Raw genomic sequence first — 25,823 nt, forward strand, 5'->3', positions numbered from 1 at the left:
TAGGGTAGCTCCTACTTGGCAGAAGATAGGCTATTTAACAACAGAAGTTTGGGAGGGTGTCTTTTTCTTAGTTTCAGACATTGTCGGCAACTGAGGCTTATATTCTGTGCTGCTCACAAGAAACTCCTTTTACTTGTGATTACATTTATAAGGTCTCAAACCCCTGCTTGCCTGTTGTCCATCAATCAATTAGTGAATAGCCTCTTGTTGGGGGAGGGAGTAAACATGGTCTATTTGAAGTCTTGGTGCGTTCAAGATGATCAATTTTATCAAGGCACACGCATTAAGCGATTTATTCAGCAGAAGATTTTGAAAGAGTGCACAGCAGTGATGAATAGTTACCTCATTATTCCTGAGATGATCACGTACAGTCCCAGCTCCCAGTTGGGTCTAGGCAGGGCCTCTGCACATGTTGCCAACATATGATAAGGAAGGGATGCATTTAATACAAACACAAATTCGGAGCCTCCTGCTGTGATAAGCTTTAGTTCACGGATAACTCTGGAGGCAGTGAAATCTGGTGTAAACCTGAAAATAAGAATGACATGCTCCATATGAATAGATGATCATAAAACCATTAACAGATTAAAAAGATTAAAAAAGGTAAAAAAGGTACTGCACAGCAAGCTATAATCCCTTAACCCATGTAATGCTGCAATGATGTTGGGTAGCTAAAAGTAGATGTTAGGAAGTTTATGGATTTATAGCTAATCAATTATTTTTATGCTATCTGACATTGAATGAACCAGACCTTTGCACTCAATTTTTTTTGAACTTCCTGGTCCTTTTTCTATCAAAACGGCCGCTGGCTATAATATAGGCAAGTTTACTCAAGGGCTGCTGTCGTCCGTGAAAACCATACGTTGTAAGCTCGTCAACATTAGGACCATACTTAAACCCAATAATCAAAGCAGCTTTGGTCAGTGAACTGAATCACAGTTAATATTTTTTTAAGTCACATTTCAAAATTAATGGCAGTGTAGGCATTGCCAAGGATCCTTGGACTGAACAGCACTTTAAAAATATCCAAAACAAAACCAAAATAAAAAGAAATTAAAAGACTCACAATATAATAATGTCTTTAGAGGCATTTGGTTTTAGTGCAAACTCTTGACAGTTTACAACTTTGAAGCCATATCCTTCACAGATATATCCACTTATCTCCATAGACTTGACAAAAACTGGAAGTAGTCCTGTATTTTCTACTTTAAAAACTCTCTTCAACGTGAAGTTAGGTTCTCTCATTTTCATTTCTGCAATTGAAAAAAAAATTAATTTGTATTCAATGAAATATGCAAACATGCAAGCCTTCCTACAAATCTTTCCCTTCCTTTAATGACTCTTGCTGGAGTACGATTCCATGGGTGCGAGAAATCCATCCAGTATCTGACCCAACCACTCTTCATGTGAGCCTAGATGGTTAGTGATGCAAGCTATCTAACCATGGGTGTCCTAATGCCAAGTCAATCCTTCCTATAGTAGTAATTAAATTAGGTCAGGGCCTGGAGCCAATTTCTCCTCTCAAGCTCAGTAGTAGAGGCTAATTATAGCAATATTAAAGTTCAGCAGCAATCTGCTAATACAGCAGGGGCCAAATTTGAACCGGGAACCTTCCATGGTCTGAGAGGCATATAGGGCTGGATTTTCGGATCATTTACAACCCGGTTTCCACCAGGTTTTGACCCTCTGTGGCGAAAATTGGGGCAGTCAGCTGTTTTACGTCCGGGCACGATCCTTTGTTGGTTTCTGCGGCGGCGCTTAGAAGCACCGCCGGAAGTTTCATCAATCACCCAACCTGCACACCCCGAAACACGCCCTGCAATGACCGCCAGGGAAAACACAGCGGTCACCATCATCGGCGGTCCCTCATATCAAGGATGACTTGCTTCCACGCCAAAAGGGATCATAGGCAGTCCCTCGAAATCGAGGAAGACTTGCTTCCACTCGAGTTCTTCGGTGACTGAACAGTCCAATACGGGAATGACAGTCTCGGTCACAGATGGGACAGACAGTTGTTGAAGGAAAGGGTGGGTGGGGAGTCTGGTTTGTCACACGCTCTTTCCGCTGCCTGCACTTGGTTTCTGCATGCTCTCGGCGACGAGACTCGAGGTGCTCAGCGCCCTCCCGGATGCTCTTCCTCCACTTAGGGCTGTCTTTGACCAGGGACTCCCAGGTGCCGGTGGGGATGTTTCATTTTATCAAGGAGGCTTTGAGGGTGTCCTTGAAACGTTTCCTCTGCCCACCTGGGGCTCGCTTGCTGTGCAGGAGTTCAGAGTAGAGTGCTCGCTTTGGGAGTCTTGTGTCAGGCATGCGAACAATGTGGCCCGCCCAACGGAGCTGGTTGAGTGATGCTGGGGATGTTGGCCTGATCGAGAACGCTAATGTTGGTGCGTCTGTCCTCCCAGGGGATTTGCAGGATCTTGCGGCGACATCGTTGGTGGTATTTCTCCAGCGATTTGAGGTTTCTATTGTTTATGGTCCATGTCTGAGCCATACAGGAGGGCGGGTATCATTACAGCCCTGTAGACCATGAGCTTGGTGTCTGATTTGAGGGCCTGATCTTCGAACACTCTCTTTCTCAGGGGGCCGAAGGCCGCACTGGATGCGGTGTTGAACCTTATCATCGATGTCTGCCCTTGCTGATAATAGGCTCCTGAGGTATGGAAAATGGTTCACATTGTCCAGGGCCGCGCATCTTGATGACTGGGAGGGGGGGTGGCAGTGCTGTGGGGCAGGGTAAGGTTGGTGGAGAACCTGTGTCTTACGGATGTTTAGTGTAAGGCCCATGCTTTCGTACACCTGTGAAGATGTTGACTACGACTTGGGAGTTCAGTCTCTGGATGTGCGCAGATGCAAGCATTGTCTGCATACTGTAGTTCGACAACAGAGGTTGGGACAGTCTTGGATCTGGCCTGGAGACAACGAAGTTTGAACAGGTTCCCACTGGTTCCCACTCCAGCAGGGAGCTTGTTGATTGTGAGGTGGAGCATTGCAGTGAGGACGATCAAGAAGAGAGTTGGCGCGATGACGCAGCCCTGCTTGACCCCAGTCCGGACGTGGATTGGGTCTGTGATGGATCCGTTGGTTAGGATCACAGCTTGCATGTCATTGTGGAGCTGGTGGTGAACTTTTGGGGGCAGCCGAAATGGAGGAGGATGCTCCATAGTCCCTCACGGTTGACCGTATCAAAGGTCTTTGTAAAGTGAAAGGCGGCCATGCACAAGGGTTGGTGCTGTTCCCTGCATTTTTCTTGCAGTTGTCATGCCGTAAAGATCATGTCCATTGTACCCCGTAGTGGACAAAATCCGCACTGTGTCTCCGGGAGGAGCTCCTCAGCCACATGGAGAAGATGGTGGAGGAGGATTCTAGCGATGACTGTGACGTAACAGGGAGATTCCTTTATAGTTGCCGCAGTCGGACTTGTCCCCCTTTTTAAAGATGGTCACGATTACTGCATCTCAGATCTCCCGGCATGCTCTCCTCCTTCCAGATGAGAGAGATGAGGTCATGCATTCATGCCAATAGTGCCTCTCCGCCATACTTTAGTGCCTCTGCGGGGATTCCATCCGCTCCAGTTGCCTTGTTGTTCTTGAGCTGGCGGATGGCCTTTATTACCTCCTTGAGGGCTGGGGTTTTGCTGAGATGGCGGCGGGTAGCATGCTGTGGGCTGGAGTCGAGGACACTCGAGTCAAAGGCAGAGTCTCGGTTAAGGAGATCTTCGAAGTGTTCCTTCCAGCGGGTCCCGACTGCCTCGGTGTCCTTGATGAGTGTCTCCCCGTTCTTGGCCAAAAGTGGGGTGGGGCCTTGGTTGCTTGGGCCGTAGGTGGCCTTGGACTGCGGTGAAGAATTCTCGCAACATCATGGCTGTCGGCCAGCTGCTGAATCTCCTGTGCTTTCTCCACCCACCAGCTATTCTTTAGGTCGCAGGTTTTTTTTGGACCTCGGTCTTAAGCTGTCAGTAATGCTGCTTTGCTGCTCCAGAGTTCGGTTGTTGTTTTAGGTTCAGAAATGCTCTGCACATGCGATCTATTAGCTCTTGGATCTCTTGGTCATTCTCATCAAACCAGTCCTGGTGTTTCCTGGTTGAGTGACCGAGCGTCTCTTCGCAGGCACTGGTTATGGTGACCTGGAGGGCAGACCAAGCGCTGTGGGCATTCTGCGTCTCGGGGTCATCAGGTTAGCGGTGAGGCACTGGCTGTATAGGGTTCTCTTGGCTAGGTCTTTGAGTGCTCCGGCATTGATTCTTTTATGGCACTGCTTCTCCTGCTCGCCACTTTGGGCCTATATTGATGTTGATGATGGAATGGATTAGGCGTTGGTCCGTCCAGCAGTTGTCAGCTCCTGTCATGGTGATGCGCACATCCTTGTGATCCCTGGCTCGAACGATGACGTAGTCGACCTTCATCCATCGGCGACGTCTTGGCCTCCCTTCATCCATCGGCGATGTCTTGGCCTCCCTTCTTCACGCCAAAAAGGGATGAGTTCACAGGTGTGTCAATGAAGGACCTAATATACCAGGTCCCGAACTACATCTTGAAGGGTGGAAGATGCCAGTACGTGAATTTTTTTTAGTGTGGTGGCCGTTGCACACCAGCAACCACATGGGCTTGACAGAGCGAGGTCTTGGTCCAATGGCAATGATTAACCAAGACGACTGGAGACCTGCTCTGCTGCACGGACCCAGTGTGCACACATATCACAGTGTGAGCTGCCTCGTGCAGGCCCTGGCCCCTCCCCTCAAATTAAATATTTTTGCAGTGATTTATGTTCCAAGGGTGTTGCCAATGTTTTTTTGAATGTTTGAGAATTTTTTTTCTTCCCCCCCCTCCCCCCAAGGCCTCTCTCAGAGCACTCCCAGCCCCGCACTAAAGTTGGCGAGGATCCCATTTTTGCATTGCGATAGTAGTACAACGCCTCCCTTTGCGCTGCAAGGCCCAAATGGCAAAATTTGCTCCACAAAGTGCGAATGTTAATCGGGCGGTAAATTTGCTGCACCGCCTCAGTTTTTGCCCCGAAAACGGCAAAGCCGAAAATCTACCCCACAGTACCAGTCTGATCAATGCATTTATCCAGTAAGCCCTCAGAAGATCATCAAAGTATCTGATGTTGCAATGCTACTTGCAACAAATTTTACAAACATTTGCAATAAATCCTTTCGTTCAGTCAATTTCTTTAAGTTACTGCAACTAAAAAAATGTTTCATCCTTACTACAATTGAATTTTAAGCAGAATCATTGGGTTACCAGCAAGGTTGGAGGTGCCATCCATCTGGTCATACATTAAACCTTGGCCTAGTTTGCCTGTTCAGCTGGACTACAAGAGAAGACAGACAGACTTGCATTTATATAGCACCTTTCACAACCACCAGATGTCTCAAAGCGCTTTACAGGCAATGAAGTATTTTGGAGTGTAGTCACTGTTGTAATGTGGGAAACACGGCAGCCAACTTGCAAACAGCAAGCTCCCACAAACAGCAATGTGATAATGACCAGATAATCTGCTTTTTGTTATGCTGATTGTGGGATAAATATTGGCCAGGACACCGGGGATAATTCCCCTGCTCTTCTTCGAAATAGTGCCCTACCATGGGATCTTTTACGTTCACCTGAGAGCGCAGACGGGGCCTCGGTTCAATGTCTCATCCGAAAAACAGGGCAGCACTCCCTCAGCACTGCACGAGTGTCGGCCTAGATTTGTGTGCTCAAGTGAGGGTTACTCCATTGTCCTGGCCAACATTTATCTCAAACAGCACCACTAAAACTGGCCACGTACCTCGCCCGTTGTTACTTGGTCCTTGCTGTGTGCAAATTGGCGGTTATAATTACTTACAAAACAAGTTACTACACTTCAAAAGCAATTAATTGGTTCACGTGCTTTGGGAAGTCCCGAGGACATCAAAGCAGCTATATAAATGAAATCTCTTTAATGATTTACTCAAGGATTAGTTTCATCAGAGTAACTTGCTTTAGCAACATCTCATAGGACTAGAAGGATCCTATTTTAACATTGTTCCAATTTCTTTTATTATTTCACTAGAACAAGTATATCAGCTATACCCACTATAAAAGCATACTTTTTTTTTTACATGTTTTCATCAGCGCTAAATTACTTACTATCTGAACAATCTTTAAGCAAAGCTTCATTAATTTTGAAACGTAAAGAACTTCCTGGACCAGGATGCTTCCCTGCCAGCTTCAGGCTCTCGGTTGTTCCTTGGCCTTGTACCACCGCTGCATCCACTACTGTCAGATTGTTTCTGCACACGGTAAAGAATTAGTTGATAATTAGTTCGGGAATTTAATCTGTGATTGTTTTATCAGTAAAATAGCCTCATTAGTTACACTTTCCCAATTCAAATGGTCAATAGCCCTGAAGTGTACATTGGTATGACCAAATTATAATGGCAGATTATATGGATTGAGTTTACAAATACATATTTTAGCAGCTTTAAAAAAAAAAGTCAAATTACAAAGATACGCTTTAAAACATTCTACAAATGAGAAAATCTGACAACATAGGGAAGCAAAAATTAAAGTCAATACAGCAAAAGAAACATACCTTATAATCATTAAGGACATCACAGTTCTGTTGTGAATTGGTGTAAACTTCATTGTCACAACTCTTCTTTCACCAGACTTCAAGATTACATTTAGCACAGATTGCCGTGCAGAACCTTCCACAAATCCTGAAGAACTTTTAACAGATGTCTGGAAACAAAGGAGGGGTGAGAAGGAGAAGGAAAGAAAAACAAGTTTGATTTGTATCAGAGTAAAACTCTCATTTCCCCCTCCCTATTCTAAAGTTTATTTTCTCCTCTCTTCCGCCTATGCGCTAAAAATTAAATGAAATCCAAGAACCACCCCCCACCTGATTGTAGAAAGTATTGCTCCTCTTTTCATGTACAGTCTCACACACCAGCTTCACATATTTTCAGCCTTCTAAGCATGCAGTTATAGAATCAATTTTTCCACTTGTTCCTCTACTTCTAAAATCATAAAATATAACCAAGCCAAAAATCGCTTTAAAAAGCACCAGTTATTCAACGAGATAAAGTTATTCAAACCAAATTTGTTCGGAACAAAAAAAAACCCTAGCCTGAATTAGGTGCTACTTGCTGTTCTTAAGCCAGTCCAATTTCATGGACAGCAGCCAGCACATTTCTTTAGAAATATCAGTTAAGTAGTGAGAAAACAGCATCCTTCTTGATCTCACATCCCATTCTGGTCAACAGGGACAGCATCATTGACATGCATCCACACAGGATGTAGCATGGAGGCGTGTCTCAGGAGTTTGCAATTCTCTCTACAGCCAGCCAATCATAGCACTGTGATGATTGTCAGGAGGTGCAGAATTTTGACAATTACTGGAAGTTAATTATCACATCAGAAAAAAAGAAACTATTAATCTGAATGCTGATTAATAATAGGCTTGGAGTATAGATGTGCAGAGAAAATGTCTCTCCCTCACGCTACCAGCTCAAAGAATCAGAAATCTATGCACAGGAAGCCAGCTCCACATCCAAGTTATCAACTCTCAACCCTGTAGTACTTTTCCTTTCCAAAGTGTTTGTGCATTTCCTTCCTAAATGCCACGACTAACTGGACTTCAACAGCCACTTGCGGTAATACATTCTCGTGTGAAAATATATCTTCGCTTCTTCCTCTTTATGCCTTTAGTACATAAGAACATAAGAATTAGGAACAGGAGTAGGCCATCTAGCCCCTCGAGCCTGCTCCGCCATTCAAAAAGATCATGGCTGATCTGGCCGTGGACTCAGCTCCACTTACCCGCCCGCTCCCCGTAACCCTTAATTCCCTTATTGGTTAAAAATTTATCTCTGTGATTTGAATACATTCAATGAGGTAGCCTCAACTGCTTCCCTGGGCAGAGAATTCCACAGATTCACAACCCTTTGGGAGAAGAAATTCCTTCTCAACTCAAGTTTTAAATTGGCTCCCGTGTATTTTGAGGCTGTGCCCCCTAGTTCTAGTCTTCCCGACTAGTGGAAACAATCTCTGTGCCTTTATCTTGTCTATCCATTTCATTATTTTAAATGTTTCTATAAGATCACCCTTCATCCTTCTGAACTCCAACGAGAAAAGACCCAGTCTACTCAATCTATCAATTCTAAATCTAAATCTATGTCCTTTTGGTACCAATTCACCAAGCAGTTAAAATGATCTTTCATTATCCATTCTTCTATTAGATCCCCCCTTTAACACTCCAACAAATACAGTACTAGATTTTCCAAGTCACTCATCAATAACTGAATTATCTAGTAACTGGTGGTATCCGAGTAAATCTACTCTGCACCTTCTTCATGGCCCAAACATCCTTTCTAAGGTGTTCAAAATCATGAGGGGTCTAGACAGAGTAGATAGAGAGAAGTTGTTCCCATTGGCGGAAGGGTCGAGAACCACAGGATACTGATTTAAGGTGATTGGGACAAAGGCGACATGAGGAAAAACTTTTTTTATGCAGCGAGTGGTTAGGATCTGGAATGCACTGCCTGAAAGGGTGGTGGAGGCACTTAATCATGGCTTTCAAAAGGGAATTGGATATGTTCCTGAAGGAAAAATAATTGCAGGGCTACAGCGAAAGGGCAGGGGAGTGGGACTAGCTGAAGTGCTCTTGCAGAGAGACGGCATGGGCTCGACAGGCCGAATGGCCTCCTACTGCGCCGTAACCATTCTCTGGCCCCAAGTTTCCACATGATTTGCTCCTGATTTTTAGGAGCAACTGGTGTAGAACGGAGTATCTTAGAAATCGGAATTCTCGTCATTTAATTTGCTCCAGTTCTAGTCAGTTAGAACAGTTTCACTTTGGAACAGAATTTTTTTTTCAAAAAGGGGCGTGTCCGGCCACTTACGCCTGTTTTCAAAGTTTCGTCAGTGAAAACTTACTCCAAACTAACTTAGAATGGAGTAAGTGAAGATTTTTGTACGCTCGAAAAAACCTTGTCTACACTTTAGAAAATCAGGCGTAGGCTACAAATCAGGCATAGGGAATGGGGAGGGGGGTTTAAAGGGAAGTTTACAAATATTAAACACTTCAGTTTTACAAATAGAGCTATCAATAATAAATGATAAATAAATCAATAAATCAACCAATAAATCAATCAAAAAAAATTAATAAGAAATAATAAAAAAAAAAAATCAATAAAACATTTTCTATTTACCGATTGCAGCACCGGGAGCCCTCCAACAGCATGCTGGGATGCCCCCCCCTCCCCCCAGTGTGTCTCTATCTCTGTGTGTGTGTCTCTCATTCTCTGTCTGTCAGTGTCTGTGTTTCTGACAGTGAGAGGAGGGGGGTAGAGGGAGAGGGGGGGGAGCAGAGGGAGAGAAGGGGGAGATGGGGGAGATGGGGAGAAGGGGAGAAGGGGGGAAAGGAGATGGGGGAAAGAAGATGGGGGAAAAGGAGATAGGGGAAAGGAGATGGGGGGGAGAAAGGAGATGGGGGGGGGGGAGAAAGGAGATGGGGGGGGGGAGAAAGGAGATGGGGGGGGGAGAAAGGAGATGGGGGGGAGAAAGGAGATGGGGGGGAGAAAGGAGATGGGGGGGAGAAAGGAGATGGGGGGGGAGAAAGGAGATGGGGGGGGAGAAAGGAGATGGGGGGGGGAGAAAGGAGATGGGGGGGGGAGAAAGGAGATGGGGGGGAGAAAGGAGATGGGGGGGAGAAAGGAGATGGGGGGGGAGAAAGGAGATGGGGGGGGAGAAAGGAGATGGGGGGGGAGAAAGGAGATGGGGGGGGAGAAAGGAGATGGGGGGGGAGAAAGGAGATGGGGGGGGGAAAGGAGATGGGGGGGGGAAAGGAGATGGGGGGGGGGAGAAAGGAGATGGGGGGGGGGAAAGGAGATGGGGGGGGGGAAAGGAGATGGGGGGGGAAAGGAGATGGGGGGGGAAAGGAGATGGGGGGGGGGGAAAGGAGATGGGGGGGGGGAGAAAGGAGATGGGGGGGGGAAAGGAGATGGGGGGGGGAAAGGAGATGGGGGGGGGGAAGGAGATGGGGGGGGGGGAAGGAGATGGGGGGGGGAAGGAGATGGGGGGGGGAAGGAGATGGGGGGGGGAAGGAGATGGGGGGGGGAAGGAGATGGGGGGGGGGAAGGAGATGGGGGGGGGGAAGGAGATGGGGGGGGGGAAGGAGATGGGGGAGGGGGGGAAAGGAGATGGGGGAGGGGGGGAAAGGAGATGGGGGATGGGGGGAAAGGAGATGGGGGAGGGGGGGAAAGGAGATGGGGGATGGGGGGAAAGGAGATGGGGGAGGGGGGGAAAGGAGATGGGGGAGGGGGGGAAAGGAGATGGGGGAGGGGGGGAAAGGAGATGGGGGAGGGGGGGAAAGGAGATGGGGGAGGGGGGGAAAGGAGATGGGGGATGGGGGGAAAGGAGATGGGGGAGGGGGGGAAAGGAGATGGGGGATGGGGGGAAAGGAGATGGGGGAGGGGGGGAAAGGAGATGGGGGAGGGGGGGAAAGGAGATGGGGGAGGGGGGGAAAGGAGATGGGGGAGGGGGGGAAAGGAGATGGGGGAGGGGGGGAAAGGAGATGGGGGAGGGGGGGAAAGGAGATGGGGAGGGGGAAAGGAGATGGGGGGGGGAAAGGAGATGGGGGGGGGGGGGGAAAGGAGATGGGGGGGGGGGGCGGAAGGAGGGGAAAGGAGAAGGGGGAGGGAGGCTGAACGGGCCGGGCCCGAGACTTCGGGCCGGGCCTTTACAGGTAGATGGCGTTGGGTCGGGTCGGGGGGGAGGGAGGGAGAGGGAGGTCAGGTCGGGGGGAGGGAGGTCAGGTCGTATCCAGTCCGGGCAGGCTGGGGGGGAAGCGGGAGTCGGGTCGGGTCCAGGGACGGTGGGGGGGAGCGGGAGTCGGGTCCGGTCCGGGGGCGGGGGGGGGGGGGGGAAGCGGGAGTCGGGTCGGTGTTGGGTCCGGTCTGGAGGCGGGGGAGCAGGAAGCAGGAGTCGAGTCGGGTCGGGGGGAAGCGGGAGTCGAGTCGGGTCGGGGGAAAGCGGGAGTCGAGTCGGGTCGGGGGGAAGCAGGAGCTGGGCGTGGGAGGAGCCTTATGCACGCAGCCCCAGTGAGGCCATTCGGCCAGGGCTAGGGGCTGCGTGCTTCGGGCCCCTCCCACACAGTTTCGGGCGCCTGGAGCGACTGCACTTGCGCGCCCACTGTAGCGCGCATGTGCAGAGGTCCCGGCACTGTTTTCAGCGCAGGGACCTGGCTCCACCCCCGACAGCTCCTGCTGCGCTGTGCCGAGGGCCAGAGGACCTGCAGGGAGCTGGAGAATCTGGAGGGTTTTTTTTAGGCGCACTTTGTGGCGCGAAAAACGGGTGTCCAGGTCGGGACTGCGCCGTTCTAGGCGCGGCTCGAAACTTGGGCCCTATGATTCCAAAGAAAGCAGAGTTTGCTTGCAACTTACAAAACCAATGAATTTTGCATTTGTTGTAAATGGATAAAATCCTGTATTAGAATACAAAATTTATTTTTCATCTTACCAATTTTCTCCCTATTCAGTAGGTATTCAGATCAAATCTGAGATGTTCCTGATTTGTATGGCTGAGTTTTAACACTAAATTCAACAAACCAATGGGGAAGCCAAAAGTATTCTCTTTTAATCCAAATTTCTCCTATGTTAACATTTTTTTTAATATATCCATCAAGGAAAGGCAAATACAAAACAAATTATTCTCATTGAATTTAAGAGCAAAATCCATTTTTCTTCAGTATCCATCAAGAAGCATGACAGTTCTTTTAAAAAAAAAGTCAACGATCATGTCTCTTGTTTAAACAGCTATTTATAGAGTCAATCACTGAATTCTGAGCGGAAAATTCGTATCTTCTGAGAGCTCCATTAAGACCATTATATTTATTTCATAAGAGGCCTTAACAGCTGCCCCTTTCCCATTAAATCCCAGACTCAGGTTTTTATATTAGTTAACCAATTTTTAATAGAACCTGAGGAGGCAACCCAATTTGATTGGAATATCTAAAGCTTTAAGAACATAAGAATTAGCAGGAGTAGGCCAAAGGGCTCTTTGAGCCTGCTCCGCCATTCAATAAGATCATGACCGATCTTCGATCTCAACTCCACTTTCCCACCCGATCCCCATATTCCTTGATTCCGCTAGAGTCCAAAAATCTATCTCAGCCTTGAACATACTCAATGATTCAGCATCTACAGCCATTTGGGGTAGAGAATTCCAAAGATTCACAACCTTCCGAGTGAAGAAATTCCTCATCGCAGCCTTAAATGGCCGACCCCTTATCCTGAGACTATGCCCCCTAGTTCTAGGCTCTCCAGCCAGGGGAAACAACCTCTCATCATCTACCCTATCAATCTGCCTTAGAATCTTAAGTTTCAATGAGATCACCTCTCATTCTTCTAAACTCGAGTATAGGCCCAATCTACTCAATCTCTCCACCTAGGACAACCCTCTCTTCCCAGGATTTAACCATCAAATAGACGCGTTTGTTCTTCATGGAGGGAAACTTTCTTTACTTACATGGTTACTGACGATCTTAAATTCAAAGGTTTTTGTATCCAGATTTGCATGTTTGCCTAAGTGAAGCCTGAAATTAAGAATGAAAGTTACAGTAAATGTAGGAGAAATTTCCACTAAATTATTCACATCACTATCCAGCATGTTTTAGATCATTTTATCTGAACATGTACACCACAAGTGATAACAGTCAGAATTATTCAACAATCACCATTCGAAATTCATATCCAACTGCTCTTAAAATCCAACTTGGAAGCAGTTGCAAATATATTAGTAATAATGTTACTGGTCCACTGTGTAGCACATGAGTCTGATTCAAGGTTGGAATTAAGTAGTAACAATGGGCCCAAGTTTCCACAAGAAAAAAAACAGGTGCCCCTCCGAGCTGCGCGCCCATTTTTCGCGCCTAAAACGGCGCCTAAAAAAAAAAAATTGCGATTCTGGAGCGTTCTGCAGCTCCTTGTCTGCCTGGCGCAGCGCCCAGGGGGGCGGAGCCTACACTCGCGCCGATTTTGTAAGTGGGAGGGGGCGGGTACTATTTAAATTAGTTTTTTTCCTGCCGGCAACGCTGCACGTGCGCGTTGGAGCGTTCGCGCATGCTCAGTGTGAAAAAAACATTGGCACTCGTGGCCATTTTTGTAGTTCTTTGTAGCTGTTTAGTTTTTTAAAATTTTTTTTAATAAAAGTACATTGCCATCAGCACTGAGGCTTCTTGTAGCAGTGAGAAGAGTGCAGGAAGCCTCAGAAAATTGAGGCAGCCGTTTCCCGACGACCTCCGCCTTTTGCCGTCGGGAAATGGCTCCTCAATTTCTGAGGCTTCCTGCAGCCTTCTCTCTTTCCCGCCAGCCGTCTGGAACGGCTCCATTCCCTCCCCCCACCCCGCGTTCGGTCGGCTCCCTTCTTCCTGGCTGAAGCACTTTCACACAGGTGGGAAAATGGTTAATTTAATCTTTTCCTTGCTTATAAATGTTTATTCAGGTGGGATTTATTTGTATAATATTTGTATAAGTATAAATAAGGATTGATTGTAGAATTTAATGAGTTCCCTTCCCCCCCCCCTCGTTCTGGACGCCTGATTTGTAACCTGTGCCTGATTTTTTCAGTTCTACAAAAATCTTCACTTGCTCCATTCTACTTTAGTTTGGAGTACATATTCACTGTGGAAACTTTTAAATCAGGCGTCAGTGGCCGGACACGCCCCCTTTTGAAGAAAAAATTCTGTTCCAAAGTAGAACTGTTCTACCTGACTAGAACTGCAGAAAAAAAAATGTGGAGAATTGCGATTTCTAAGATAGTCCGTTCTCCACCAGTTGCTCCTAAAAATCAGGCGCAATTCATGTGGAAACTTGAGCCCAATGAATGAACAAGCGAGAGCTGGTGAATGTTAGATTTTCCGAACATATATGATTTGCAGAGATGCACTCTTCACATTATGTTAGTGTGAAATTATAGTGCAGCATAGGACGATATTGAAAGGAAATGTCAAACTCAAACTTCTTTTAGTACTAAACATCTCAAGTTATATGGAATCGTTATATCTGCATTTTATTATTCATGCAATGTGTAATTTCCTACTTTCCTGAAGCCATAAAATATGTTTAGCCATAGTTCAGACCTTTCCAAGAAGGCTGATGTATTCCCAAGGTGACAGCTTAATTTATTTTAGGTTTTTTTCCCCCACAATCTACATTGTTCAGATGCTGTCACTAGAACATTCATTTTTTCATCTTTTTCGTCAATAATTCAAAACTGCTTATAAGAAAACCAATCAATATAGCCAGTAAAGCTCACAGCTCCTGTACTACATGGCACTTAAGGCCCAGGTTTGCCAGTAAACTGGAATTCGCCTATTACTGTTGAGAGCTTGTTTTCTCTGCCTGTTATTGGGCCACTACAAGCTGTCCTAGGGGGAGTGTTTGCGAGTGCTGTTGGAGCGGAGTTAAACTAATATGGCAGGGGGATGGGAACCAATGCAGGGAGACAGAGGGAAACAAAAAGGAGACAAAAGCAAAAGACAGAAAGGAGATGAGAAAAAGTGGAGGGCAGAGAAACCCAAGGCAAAAAACAAAAAGGGCCACTGTACAGCAAAATTCTAAAAGGACAAAGGGTGTTAAAAAAAAACAAGCCTGAAGGCTTTGTGTCTTAATGCAAGGAGTATCAGTAATAAGGTGGATGAATTAACTGTGCAAATAGATGTTAACAAATATGATGTGATTGGGATTACAGAGACGTGGTTCCAGGATGATCAGGGCTGGGAACTCAACATCCAGGGATATTCAACATTCAGGAAGGACAGAATAAAAGGAAAAGGAGGTGGGGTAGCATTGCTGGTTAAGGAGGAGATTAATGCAATAGTTAGGAAGGACATTAGCTTGGATGATGTGGAATCTATATGGGTAGAGCTGCAGAACACCAAAGGGCCAAAAACGTTAGTGGGAGTTGTGTACAGACCTCCAAACAGTAGTAGTGATGTTGGGGAGGGCATCAAACAGGAAATTAGGGGTGCATGCAATAAAGGTGCAGCAGTTATAATGGGTGACTTTAATATGCACATAGATTGGGCTAACCAAACTGGAAGCAATACGGTGGAGGAGGATTTCCTGGAGTGCATAAGGGATGGTTTTCGAGACCAATATGTCGAGGAACCAACTAGGGGGGAGGCCATCTTAGACTGGGTGTTGTGTAATGAGAGAGGATTAATTAGCAATCTCGTTGTGCGAGGCCCCTTGGGGAAGAGTGACCATAATATGGTGGAATTCTGCATTAGGATGGAGAATGAAAGAGTTAATTCAGAGACCATGGTCCAGAACTTAAAGGGGGGCAACTTTGAAGGTATGAGGTGTGAATTGGCTAGGATAGATTGGCGAATGATAGTGGATGGGCAATGGCAGACATTTAGAGACCGCATGGATGAAGTACAACAATTGTACATTCCTGTCTGGCGTAAAAATAAAAAAGGGAAGGTGGCTCAACCGTAGCTATCAAGGGAAATCAGGGATAGTATTAAAGCAAAGGAAGTGGCATACAAATTGGCCAGAAATAGCAGCGAACCCGGGGACTGGGAGAAATTTAGAACTCAGCAGAGGACAAAGGGTTTGATTAGGGCAGGAAAATGGAGTACGAGAAGAAGCTTGCAGGGAACATTAAGACGGATTGCAAAAGTTTCTATAGATATGTAAAGAGAAAAAGGTTAGTAAAGACAAACGTAGGTCCCCTGCAGTCAGAATCAGGGGAAGTCATAACGGGGAACAAAGAAATGGCGGACCAATTGAACAAGTACATTGTTCGGTATTCACTAAGGAGGACACAAACAACCTTCCGGATATAAAAGGGGTCAGAGGGTCCAGTAAGGAGGAGGAACTGAGGGAAATCTTTATTAGTCGGGAAATTGTGTTGGGGAAATTGATGGAATTGAAGGCCGACAAATCCCCAGGGCCTGATGGACTGCATCCCAGAGTACTTAAGGAGGTGGCCTTGGAAATAGCGGATGCATTGACAGTCATTTTCCAACATTCCACTGACTCTGGATCAGTTCCTATGGAGTGGAGGGTAGCCAATGTAACCCCACTTTTTAAAAAAAGAGGGAGAGAGAAAACAGGGAATTATAGACTGGTCAGCCTGACCTCAGTAGTGGGTAAAATGATGGAATCAATTATTAAGGATGTCATAGCAGCGTATTTGGAAAGAGGTGACATGATAGGTCCAAGTCAGCATGGATTTGTGAAAGGAAAATCATGCTTGACAAATCTTCTGGAATTTTTTGAGGATGTTTCCAGTAGAGTGGACAAGGGAGAACCAGTTGATGTGGTATATTTGGACTTTCAGAAGGCTTTCGACAAGGTCCCACACAAGAGATTAATGTGCAAAGTTAAAGCACATGGGATTGGGGGTAGTGTGCTGACATGGATTGAGAACTGGTTGTCAGACAGGAAGCAAAGAGTAGAAGTAAATGGGTACTTTTCAGAATGGCAGGCAGTAACTAGTGGGGTACCGCAAGGTTCTGTGCTGGGGCCCCAGCTGTTTACACTGTACATTAATGATTTAGACGAGGGGATTAAATGTAGTATCTCCAAATTTGCGGATGACACTAAGTTGGGTGGCAGTGTGAGCTGCGAGGACGATGCTATGAGGCTGCAGAGTGACTTGGATAGGTTAGGTGAGTGGGCAAATGCATGGCAGATGAAGTATAATGTGGATAAATGTGAGGTTATCCACTTTGGTGGTAAAAACAGAGAGACAGACTATTATCTGAATGGTGACAGATTAGGAAAAGGGGAGGTGCAACGAGACCTGGGTGTCATGGTACATCAGTCATTGAAGGTTGGCATGCAGGTACAGCAGGCGGTTAAGAAAGCAAATGGCATGTTGGCCTTCATAGCAAGGGGATTTGAGAACAGGGGCAGGGAGGTGTTGCTACAGTTGTACAGGGCCTTGGTGAGGCCACACCTGGAGTATTGTGTACAGTTTTGGTCTCCTAACCTGAGGAAGGACATTCTTGCTATTGAGGGAGTGCAGCGAAGGTTCACCAGACTGATTCCCGGGATGGCGGGACTGACCTATCATGAAAGACTGGATCAACTGGGCTTGTATTCACTGGAGTTCAGAATGAGAGGGGACCTCATAGAAACGTTTAAAATTCTGATGGGTTTAGACAGGTTAGATGCAGGAAGAATGTTCCCAATGTTGGGGAAGTCCAGAACCAGGGGTCACAGTCTAAGGATAAGGGGTAAGCCATTTAGGACCGAGATGAGGAGAAACTTCTTCACCCAGAGAGTTGTTGAGGCCAATTCACTAAATATATTCAAAAAGGAGTTAGAGGAAGTCCTTACTGCTAGAGGGATCAAGGGGTATGGCGAGAAAGCAGGAATGGGGTACTGAAGTTGCATGTTCAGCCATGAACTCATTGAATGGCGGTGCAGGCTTGAAGGGCCGAATGGCCTACTCCTGCACCTATTTTCTATGTTTCTATGTCCAGCTTACCACTGAATACATCAGCCCAGAAAGACATCTATATCTTGCACATTACACTTGCACCATTCAAAGCAAAACTGTGTCTGCCAGAATGACAGAACTGGCAGAAAATCCTATTCCCCAAGTCAGCCTCCTCGCGTAATTAGAAGAGTCACATGGAATTAGAAATTACCCCTGTTGGCTTAATAGATAAATGGATCAGAGTATGGCATTGAGCTACACAAACCAAGGCAGGGGCTTAATCCCCATCTAACTGACCATTGCCAGGACACATAATGAAACTTATATTTCTGTACTTGAATGGTGGGGGGGGGGGGGGTGGAGGGGGGGAAAGAGGAGAGGCGCAATAGTGACCAGATTTGATCACTTTCCAGTATGAGATGATGGGGAAGAGCAAGATGGGGGTTTGTTATGCTGGTTCCTATTGTTAAATAGTCCATAGGGGAGAAATAATGAAATTAATTAAATGCATACCTTTCCATTAACACATCTGCAACAAATGAAGGATTGGGATACAATGCTAAAGGAAGAAGTTGAGCAAACACAGGTACATCTGCTGGATTTTCTAAAATGAGTTCTTGTTCCTATAGAAAATAAATTTATTACAATGAAACAACAGTTGCCAACTTATCTAAATCACTGCAGGACAGATAAGATTTTCTAAAGCTATACATAGAAAACAATTTTTAAATTCACTTTTGTACTTACTGATGTGTTATTTGTGTTTGTGAGTGGGAAAATTAAATGTCGTGTTGCGTTGATCAATGATGGCCACACAAGCTCTGATGTGATTACAGCTTGAACATTTTTCTGAAGGTCTGTATCTACTTCAAAGACAACATCCACCCTAAAGAAAATAGGCAAAGAATCTTCAAAAACTAGTCAAAAATACATGTAAATATTAAATACACACACCATCTTTTTACTCAATACTAGGAATGCAATGCAACTTCATTTAAAATTATTGCAATACATGGTTAAGCGGCGTATAACAATACTGCTTCTTCTGCCACTTCACTAGGAAATGGAAGCTAATTTAAACAAGAACTTGATATTCCAATTGTTTTCATTTATAAAACATTAGGTTAATCATTATCTGTACAACATTTTTTGTGTCTATGTCTGCACTGATCACGTATCTGCAGGAACATTTCCATGTTTGATTAGGCCAATGTATTCAATTGTATTTAGGACTGTGAACCAATGAGGCAAGTGATGTGACAGAGGGCAAACTGATACCAGGGGTGATACGCCAAAAAATGTTCAGTTGCCATTACTTACCACAGCTAAATTCTATCTAGTTTCAGGCAGCCACACATTAAGCTTGAACAAGGCATTAAAATTACCTCGGATCCAAACTGCCTTGAACTCACTTCCTCTATCTGTTGGCTTGCTATTATGCTTACCCTGCCTCCCAGGCACAGCCTTCCTCCCAGTTATTCCCTACCTCAGGCCTGACCTCAAGTCAGTCAGTAACTCATCAGGGAGCTACTACAGAATGCAAACAAGAATCTTACGGAATAAAAGGAAGCAGTTGAGGCTGGCTCATTAAATGTTTTCAAGTCAAAGATAGATAGATTTTTAAGCAATAAGGGAATTAAGGGTTACGGGGAGAGGGCGGGTAAGTGGAGCTGAGTCCACGACCAGATCAGCCATGATCTTATTGAATGGCGGAGCAGGCTCGAGGGGCTAGATGGCCTACTCCTGTTCCTAATTCTTATGTTCTTAAAAGCTTAACCAGCATCAGGATGTCAAATCAGCAGCTTAGATGTGGAGTTAAGTTCCCTGTAATTTTACCAGACATATATATCTTGGCCCCCAACTTCTGTACAACATCCTCTATTGTTTCCCCACATCAGGCATCCTCATGACCATCGAAAAAAAGACTGTCATTTAGTAGATTCTTTCTTACCGTGAGCTTGTGCCTCCTGGGAAATAGGGTAACGGCACCCAAAGTCATTTCAATTAGAACACCCAAGGAAAGGAAATTTACCTCATTAACTGGGTTGAAATTTTTACATAGATATACAGCACAGAAACAAGCCATTCGGCCCAACCAGTCCATGCTGATGTTTATTCCACTCGAGCCCCCTCCCATCTTTCCTCATCTAACTGTAACAGCATAACCCCATCCCCTTCTCTCTCATCTGCATATCTAGCTTCCCCTTCAATGCATCTATGCTATTCGCTTCAACCAGTCCCTGTGGTAGCGAACTCCACATTCTCACCACTCTGGGGCCCCAAGTTTCCACATGATTTGCTCCTGATTTTTAGGAGCAACTGGTGTAGAATGGAGTATCTTAGAAATTGGAATTCTCGTCATTTAGTTTGCTCCAGTTCTAGTCAGTTAGAACAGTTTCACTTTGGAACAGAATTTTTTTTTCAAATGGGGCGTGTCCGGCCACTTACGCCGGATTTCAAAGTTTCGTGAGTGAAAACTTACTCCAAACTAACTTAGAATGGAGTAAGTGAAGAGTTTTGTACGCTCGAAAAAACCTTGTCTACACTTTAGAAAATCAGGTGTAGGTTACAAATCAGGCGTAGGGAATGGTGGGGGGGGGAGGGTGTTTAAAGGGAAGTTTACAAACATTAAACACTTCAGTTTTACAAATAAAGAGTCATCATCAATAATAAATGCTAAATACATCAATAAATCAACCAATAAATCAAAAATCAACCAATAAATCAATCAAAAAAAATCAATAAATAAAACATTTTCTACTTACCGACTGCAGCACCGGGAGCCCTCCAACAGCATGCTGGGATGACCCCCTCAGTGTGTCTCTATCTCTCTGTCTGTCTGTGTGTGTCTCATTCTCTGTCTGTCAGTGTCTGTGTTTCTGACAGCGAGCGGAGTGGGAGGAGGGGGGTAGAGGGAGAGAGGGGGGGAGCAGAGGGAGGGATGGGGAGAAGAGGGGGGAGAAGGAGAGAGAAGGGGGGAGGGTGGATAAAGGGGAGAAGGGAGATGGGGGGGGAGAAGGGAGATTGGGGGGGGGGAGAAGGGAGATGGGGGGGGAGAAGGGAGATTGGGGGGGGGGAGAAAGGAGATTTGGGGGGGGAGGAGATGGGGGGGAAAGGAGATTGGGGGGGGGAAGAAAGGAGATTTGGGGGGGGGGGGAAGGAGATTGGGGGGGGGGAGGAGATTGGGGGGGGGAAGGAGATTGGGGGGGGGAAGGAGATTGGGGGGGGGGGAAGGAGATTGGGGGGGGGAAGGAGATTGGGGGGGGGGGAAGGAGATTGGGGGGGGGGGGAAGGAGATTGGGGGGGGAAGGAGATTGGGGGGGGGGGAAGGAAAGGAGATTGGGGGGGAAGGAAAGGAGATTGGGGGGGAAGGAAAGGAGATTGGGGGGGAAAGGAGATTGGGGGGGTGGGGGGAAGGAGATTGGGGGGGTGGGGGGAAGGAGATTGGGGGGGTGGGGGGAAGGAGATTGGGGGGGTGGGGGGAAGGAGATTGGGGGGGTGGGGGGAAGGAGATTGGGGGGGTGGGGGGAAGGAGATTGGGGGGGGGTGGGGGGGAAGGAGATTGGGGGGGGTGGGGGGGAAGGAGATTGGGGGGGGGGGGGGGTGGGGGGCAAAGGAGAAGGGGGAGGGAGGCTGAACGGGCCGGGCCCGAGACTTCGGGCAGGACCCGTCCCCAGCACCAGATTTACAGGTAGGTGGCGTTGGGTCGGGTCGGGGGGGGGGGGGTGGTGGGAAGGAGGTCGGTTCGGTTCGAGTCGGGGGGAGGGAGAGGGAGGTCAGGTCGGGCGGAGGGAGGTCAGGTCGGATCCAGTCTGGAGGCGGGGGGAGCGGGTGTCGGGTCCGGTCGGGGGGGGGGGGTGTGTCAGTGTCAGGGCCAGTCTGGGGGCGGGGGGGGGCGGAGTCGAGTCGGGTCGGGAGGAAGCAAGAGCTGGCCGTGGGAGGAGCCTTATGCACGCAGCCCCAGTGAGGCCATTCGGCCAGGGCTAGGGGCTGCGTGCTTCGGGCCCCTCCCAAACAGTTTCGGGCGCCTGGAGCTACTGCACTTGCGTGCCCACTGTAGCGTGCATGTGCAGAGGTCCCGGCACTGTTTTCAGCGCAGGGACCTGGCTCCGCCCCCTACAGCTCCTGCTGCGCTGCGCCGAGGGCCAGCAGGGAGGTGGAGAATATGGAGGGTTTTTTTAGGCGCACTTTGTGGCGCGAAAAACGGGCGTCCAGGTTGGGACTGCGCCGTTCTAGGCGCGGCTCGAAACTTGGGCCCTGGGTAACTAAGTTTTTTCTTAATTCTCTATTTGATTTCTTAGAAACATAGAAATTTACAGCGCAGAAGGCGGCCATTTCGGCCATCGTGTCCGCGTTGGCCGACAAAGAGCCGCAAAGGTTACATACAAACCCATGAACAATAACGGAAAGGCAAAGCGCACCAGTCCACCCCACACCACTTATATTAAAAACATCGACACTCCAACCCAACTGGAGCTCTGTGATCTCTTGGGAGAGGCAAAAACCAGATAAAAACCCAGGCCAATTTAGGGAGAAAAAAATCTGGGAAAATTCCTCTCCGACCCATACATGCGATCGAAACTAGTCCAGGAGATCACCCTGGCCGTATTCTATTCCCTGTAGTACTTGCCATTATATCTGCGCCAACCAACAAAAGGTGACTATCTTGTATTGATGGCCTATCTTGTTTTGCTTTTCCCCACAAGTGGAAACACTGTGTGTCTACTCTATCCATATGTTTCATAATTTTAAAGACCTCTATTAGGTCACCCCTCAGCCTTCCCTTTTCAAGAGGAGAGAGACCCAGCCTGTTCATCCTTCACCTCGCAGTTCTCGTATCATCCTTGTAAATCTTTATTGCACTTTTCTAGTGCCTCTATATCCTTTTTATAATATGGCGACCAGAACTGTACACAGTACTCCAAAGTGTGCTCTAACTAAGGTTCGATACGAGTTTAGCATAATTGCTCTACTTTTTAATTCTATCCCTCCAGAAATAAACCTTAGCACTTAGTTTGCTTTTGTTATGGCCGTATTGACCTGCGTTGCAACTTTTAATGATTTGTGTATCGTACTCCCAAGATCCCTTTGCTCCTATACCCCATTTAGAGGCTTATTTTGCAAGTAATACGTGATCGACTTATTTTTCTTACCAAAATGGAATACTTCACACTTATCTATGTTGAAATTCATTTGCCAATTATATGCCTATTTTACAAGTTTATTAATGTCTTCTTGTAAGTAGTTGCAGTCCTCCTCAGCGGTGACTATCCCTCCTAATTTGGAGTCAGCCGCAAATTTAGAAATTGTGTTTTTGATTCCAAAGTCTCAAATCGTTAATATAAATTGTGAACAACAGTCGCCCACGGTTCCAGAGGACTTGGTTACAGGAGGGGGCCCCAACTCACTGTGCCACCCAGTCTACCAATAGCAGTAGTCTTTAAATTAAATAACAATAAACATTTTAGTGCTGAGTAAGTTTAAGGAACTCACTTGTGCCCTGAGTTTTCTTTAAGTTCTGTCCATTTTTTGTACAAATTCTTATACAAATCCCAGTCTGCATCCCATGCATCATCTTGCATTGCGAGACTATGCTGCAATCTTAACTCCGCTGGGAAAGGTGGGGGTAAAAAGAGAGGAAGAGAGGGAGGCGGTAGAAAAAGAAAAATTATGCTCCGAATTCAGAAACTATTACCTACATTTTCCACATTTATATTTTCTTGGTGAAATTACAAAGATTAATTATAATTACTTACATTTAGATAAAAAAGGCAATCCCACATAACAATAATCCCCACATTGTAAGCCAGCATCAAAATAAATATTTGCTATCTGCAAAAAAAAGATAAAAATATAATTAATAAAGCAGGCCAATACAATTTAAGTTACACCAAAGCAAACAATTTTTGACTTAGCACTGCAACAAAAATAAAAACACTGCAGGTAGTTAAGTTATGTCGAAAGTGTTGAATAGTGGAAATGTACAAGCTGATGTGCTTAGAAGAACGCAACATAATCCATGCATGTTATACAATGCAAAATAAAAGACAAACCTTGGATTTCTTTTTTGACTCTAAATCATCCTTATTACTTTTCATCCTCTTGTAGTAGAATCGCACATCCTCTGTTAGAGGATGTATATTTTGTAGTTTCACCTTCTGTGAGAAGGAACTCATTATATTTAAACTATGATGAACTACTTTCCCCTGCAAGATAAAATATTCATTGTAATTGGGGGGAAAAAAAGGAAATTACAAACCCTTGACAATCACACGGCTTCACAATGCACTAGATGTGTGATTTAGAACACGTATATACTATTATAATATAGGTCACATCCAAGCTTTTCCTCTTGCCTTCCTTCCCCTTCAAAAGAATTACTCAAAAGTCAGCAATTAAAACTTGTTTCAAGCTTACTCAGCAAACAATTGTCATTTGTTTTGCCATTTAGCCAGCAGCAAGAACAAACAGTAAAATATTACAATATTAGAATAGCAGAAATAAGTATTATCTTACTGGAAATGAGCATGGAAGAACAATGTGCTTCGGTGAGCAAACTAACGAGCCCACAGCAATAAGTGCCCTTACTGGGATAGTTAAAATCTGTGAAAACAAAAAAAAAAGGATGTTAGCCTGTAACAAGTGCAGGTAATCACTAAATATAGGAATTTGCTGAAAGTAACCTTCACCCAAATAAAATCCTCATCTCTACACTAACCCCCAAATAAATTCTTCAGATCCCTGCTGCAAAATGCTTCCAGGGTATGTGTGAGAGAGGGTGAGGAAAGGAAGGGGAAGGGGGGAGGGGGAGTGGGGAAGAATCAGCACAGAGTACAGCACAAGTTTTATTATTAAAAAGAATAAAGATCTTGTAATATATGTAAAGGATAGAATGCAAGTTTCTAGGGCAATAGGAAACTTAGGCAGAACATTCCCATATAGTTTCCAGATTAGATCAATTTAATTTTTCTATTTCCAGAGATTCACTTGCAATTGCCTAAAGATATATGATTTTAACCACCGGTACTATTGGGTTTCCCTTAATGTTCAGTTGGTCAAGGCAGTACCTGGACAAATAATACAAATCAGAAGGTCCCAAGTCTGACTCCCATTATTCAGTGACCCTTGCTGGAACATGCACATGTAGATGGCAAGTGAGTACAGGACCAGGGTTTGCCATGATACATAGCCCCCCCAGTTGAATATTCTATTGACACTCACTGTCTGGGCTCACGCTAAGAGTGGTCATTTGGGCAGCATACTACAGGGTGACCAGCACGTATATAATCGTAACCCAGTAGAAGTCAGCAACTTTAGGAAAGATGGAGGAATCCATTCTCACAATGTCTAACAATCAACATTTTAGCTGTTGGGAAATCAAAATTCAGGATATTTTTTTTTAAAAAAAAGCCTCATGCCATAAACCATTATATCTAAATTGACATACATTATAAATGTTAAATATATAGCAATTAGAGTTAGAGTAAATGTCCAGCCACTAAGTAACCTTTACTCAAACTATGAAATATTGATAGGGTAATGGATGCCAGGACAATATGACCATGCTCGCAAAGAGTACAAAGACATAATACAACAAGCCAAGCATCACTTCAGCTTGGCAGGTTAACCATGCACAGAAAAATCAATCTTGATACTGACAAGTGACAACATACAGGTCAGCTGCAACACACCCTTTTCGATTGCTTGAGTAATGTGTATATAACACTAGGCCTTCACCAATTGTACTTGATAAAAACTTTTCTACACACTATATTTATGGCCTTAGAACATAAGAAATAGGAGCAGGAGTAGGTCACCTGTCCCTCGAGCCTGCTCGGCCATTTAATAAGATCATGGCTGATCTGATCATGAACTCAGCTCCACTTCCCTGCCCACTCCCCATAACCCTTTATTCCCATTAATCGCTCAAAAACCTGGCCATCTCTGCCTTAAATAGATTCAATGACCCACCCTCTACAGTTCCCTGGGGCAGAGAATTCCATAGATTTACAACCCTTAGAAGAAATTCCTTCTCATCTCAGTTTTAAATGGGCGGCCCCTTATTCTGAGACTATGTCCCCTCGTTTTAGTTTCCCCTAGGAGTGAAAATATCCTATCATTCACCTTGTCGAGCCCCCTCATTATCTCATCCCGATAAGATCACCTCTCATTCTTCTGAACTCCAATGTGAATAGGCCCAACCAACTCAACCTATCTTCATAAGACAACCCCCTCATCTCCAGAATCAACCTAGTGAACCTTCTCTGAACAGCCTCCAATGCAAGTATATCCTTCCTTAAATACGGAGACCAAAATTGTACGCAGTACTCCAGATGTGGCCTCACTAATACCCTGTACAGTTGTAGCAGGACTTCTCTGCTTTTATACTCTATCCCCCTT

The 25,823-nt window shown here is 45.7% G+C and overlaps 1 protein-coding gene across 3 annotated transcripts in view; it reads right to left on the minus strand.

Annotated features, from left to right (window-relative positions):
• tmem131 (transmembrane protein 131) overlaps positions 1 to 25,823 on the minus strand; it is a 254,435-nt gene that overhangs the window by 28,828 nt on the left and 199,784 nt on the right. For all 3 annotated transcript variants that reach the window (XM_070892447.1, XM_070892448.1, XM_070892449.1), the window contains exons 19-29: positions 23,940 to 24,026; positions 23,477 to 23,629; positions 23,180 to 23,255; positions 22,917 to 23,034; positions 18,171 to 18,309; positions 17,937 to 18,046; positions 12,495 to 12,561; positions 6,559 to 6,707; positions 6,114 to 6,256; positions 1,067 to 1,253; positions 343 to 528 (exon numbers count right to left, since the gene is read on the minus strand). In XM_070892447.1, coding sequence (XP_070748548.1) covers positions 343 to 528; positions 1,067 to 1,253; positions 6,114 to 6,256; positions 6,559 to 6,707; positions 12,495 to 12,561; positions 17,937 to 18,046; positions 18,171 to 18,309; positions 22,917 to 23,034; positions 23,180 to 23,255; positions 23,477 to 23,629; positions 23,940 to 24,026 — 1,415 coding nt within the window. The remainder of the gene's footprint in view (positions 1 to 342; positions 529 to 1,066; positions 1,254 to 6,113; positions 6,257 to 6,558; positions 6,708 to 12,494; positions 12,562 to 17,936; positions 18,047 to 18,170; positions 18,310 to 22,916; positions 23,035 to 23,179; positions 23,256 to 23,476; positions 23,630 to 23,939; positions 24,027 to 25,823) is intronic.

This window comes from Pristiophorus japonicus, chromosome 10 (genome assembly GCF_044704955.1).
Source record: "Pristiophorus japonicus isolate sPriJap1 chromosome 10, sPriJap1.hap1, whole genome shotgun sequence".
NCBI classification, from domain to species: domain Eukaryota; kingdom Metazoa; phylum Chordata; class Chondrichthyes; family Pristiophoridae; genus Pristiophorus; species Pristiophorus japonicus.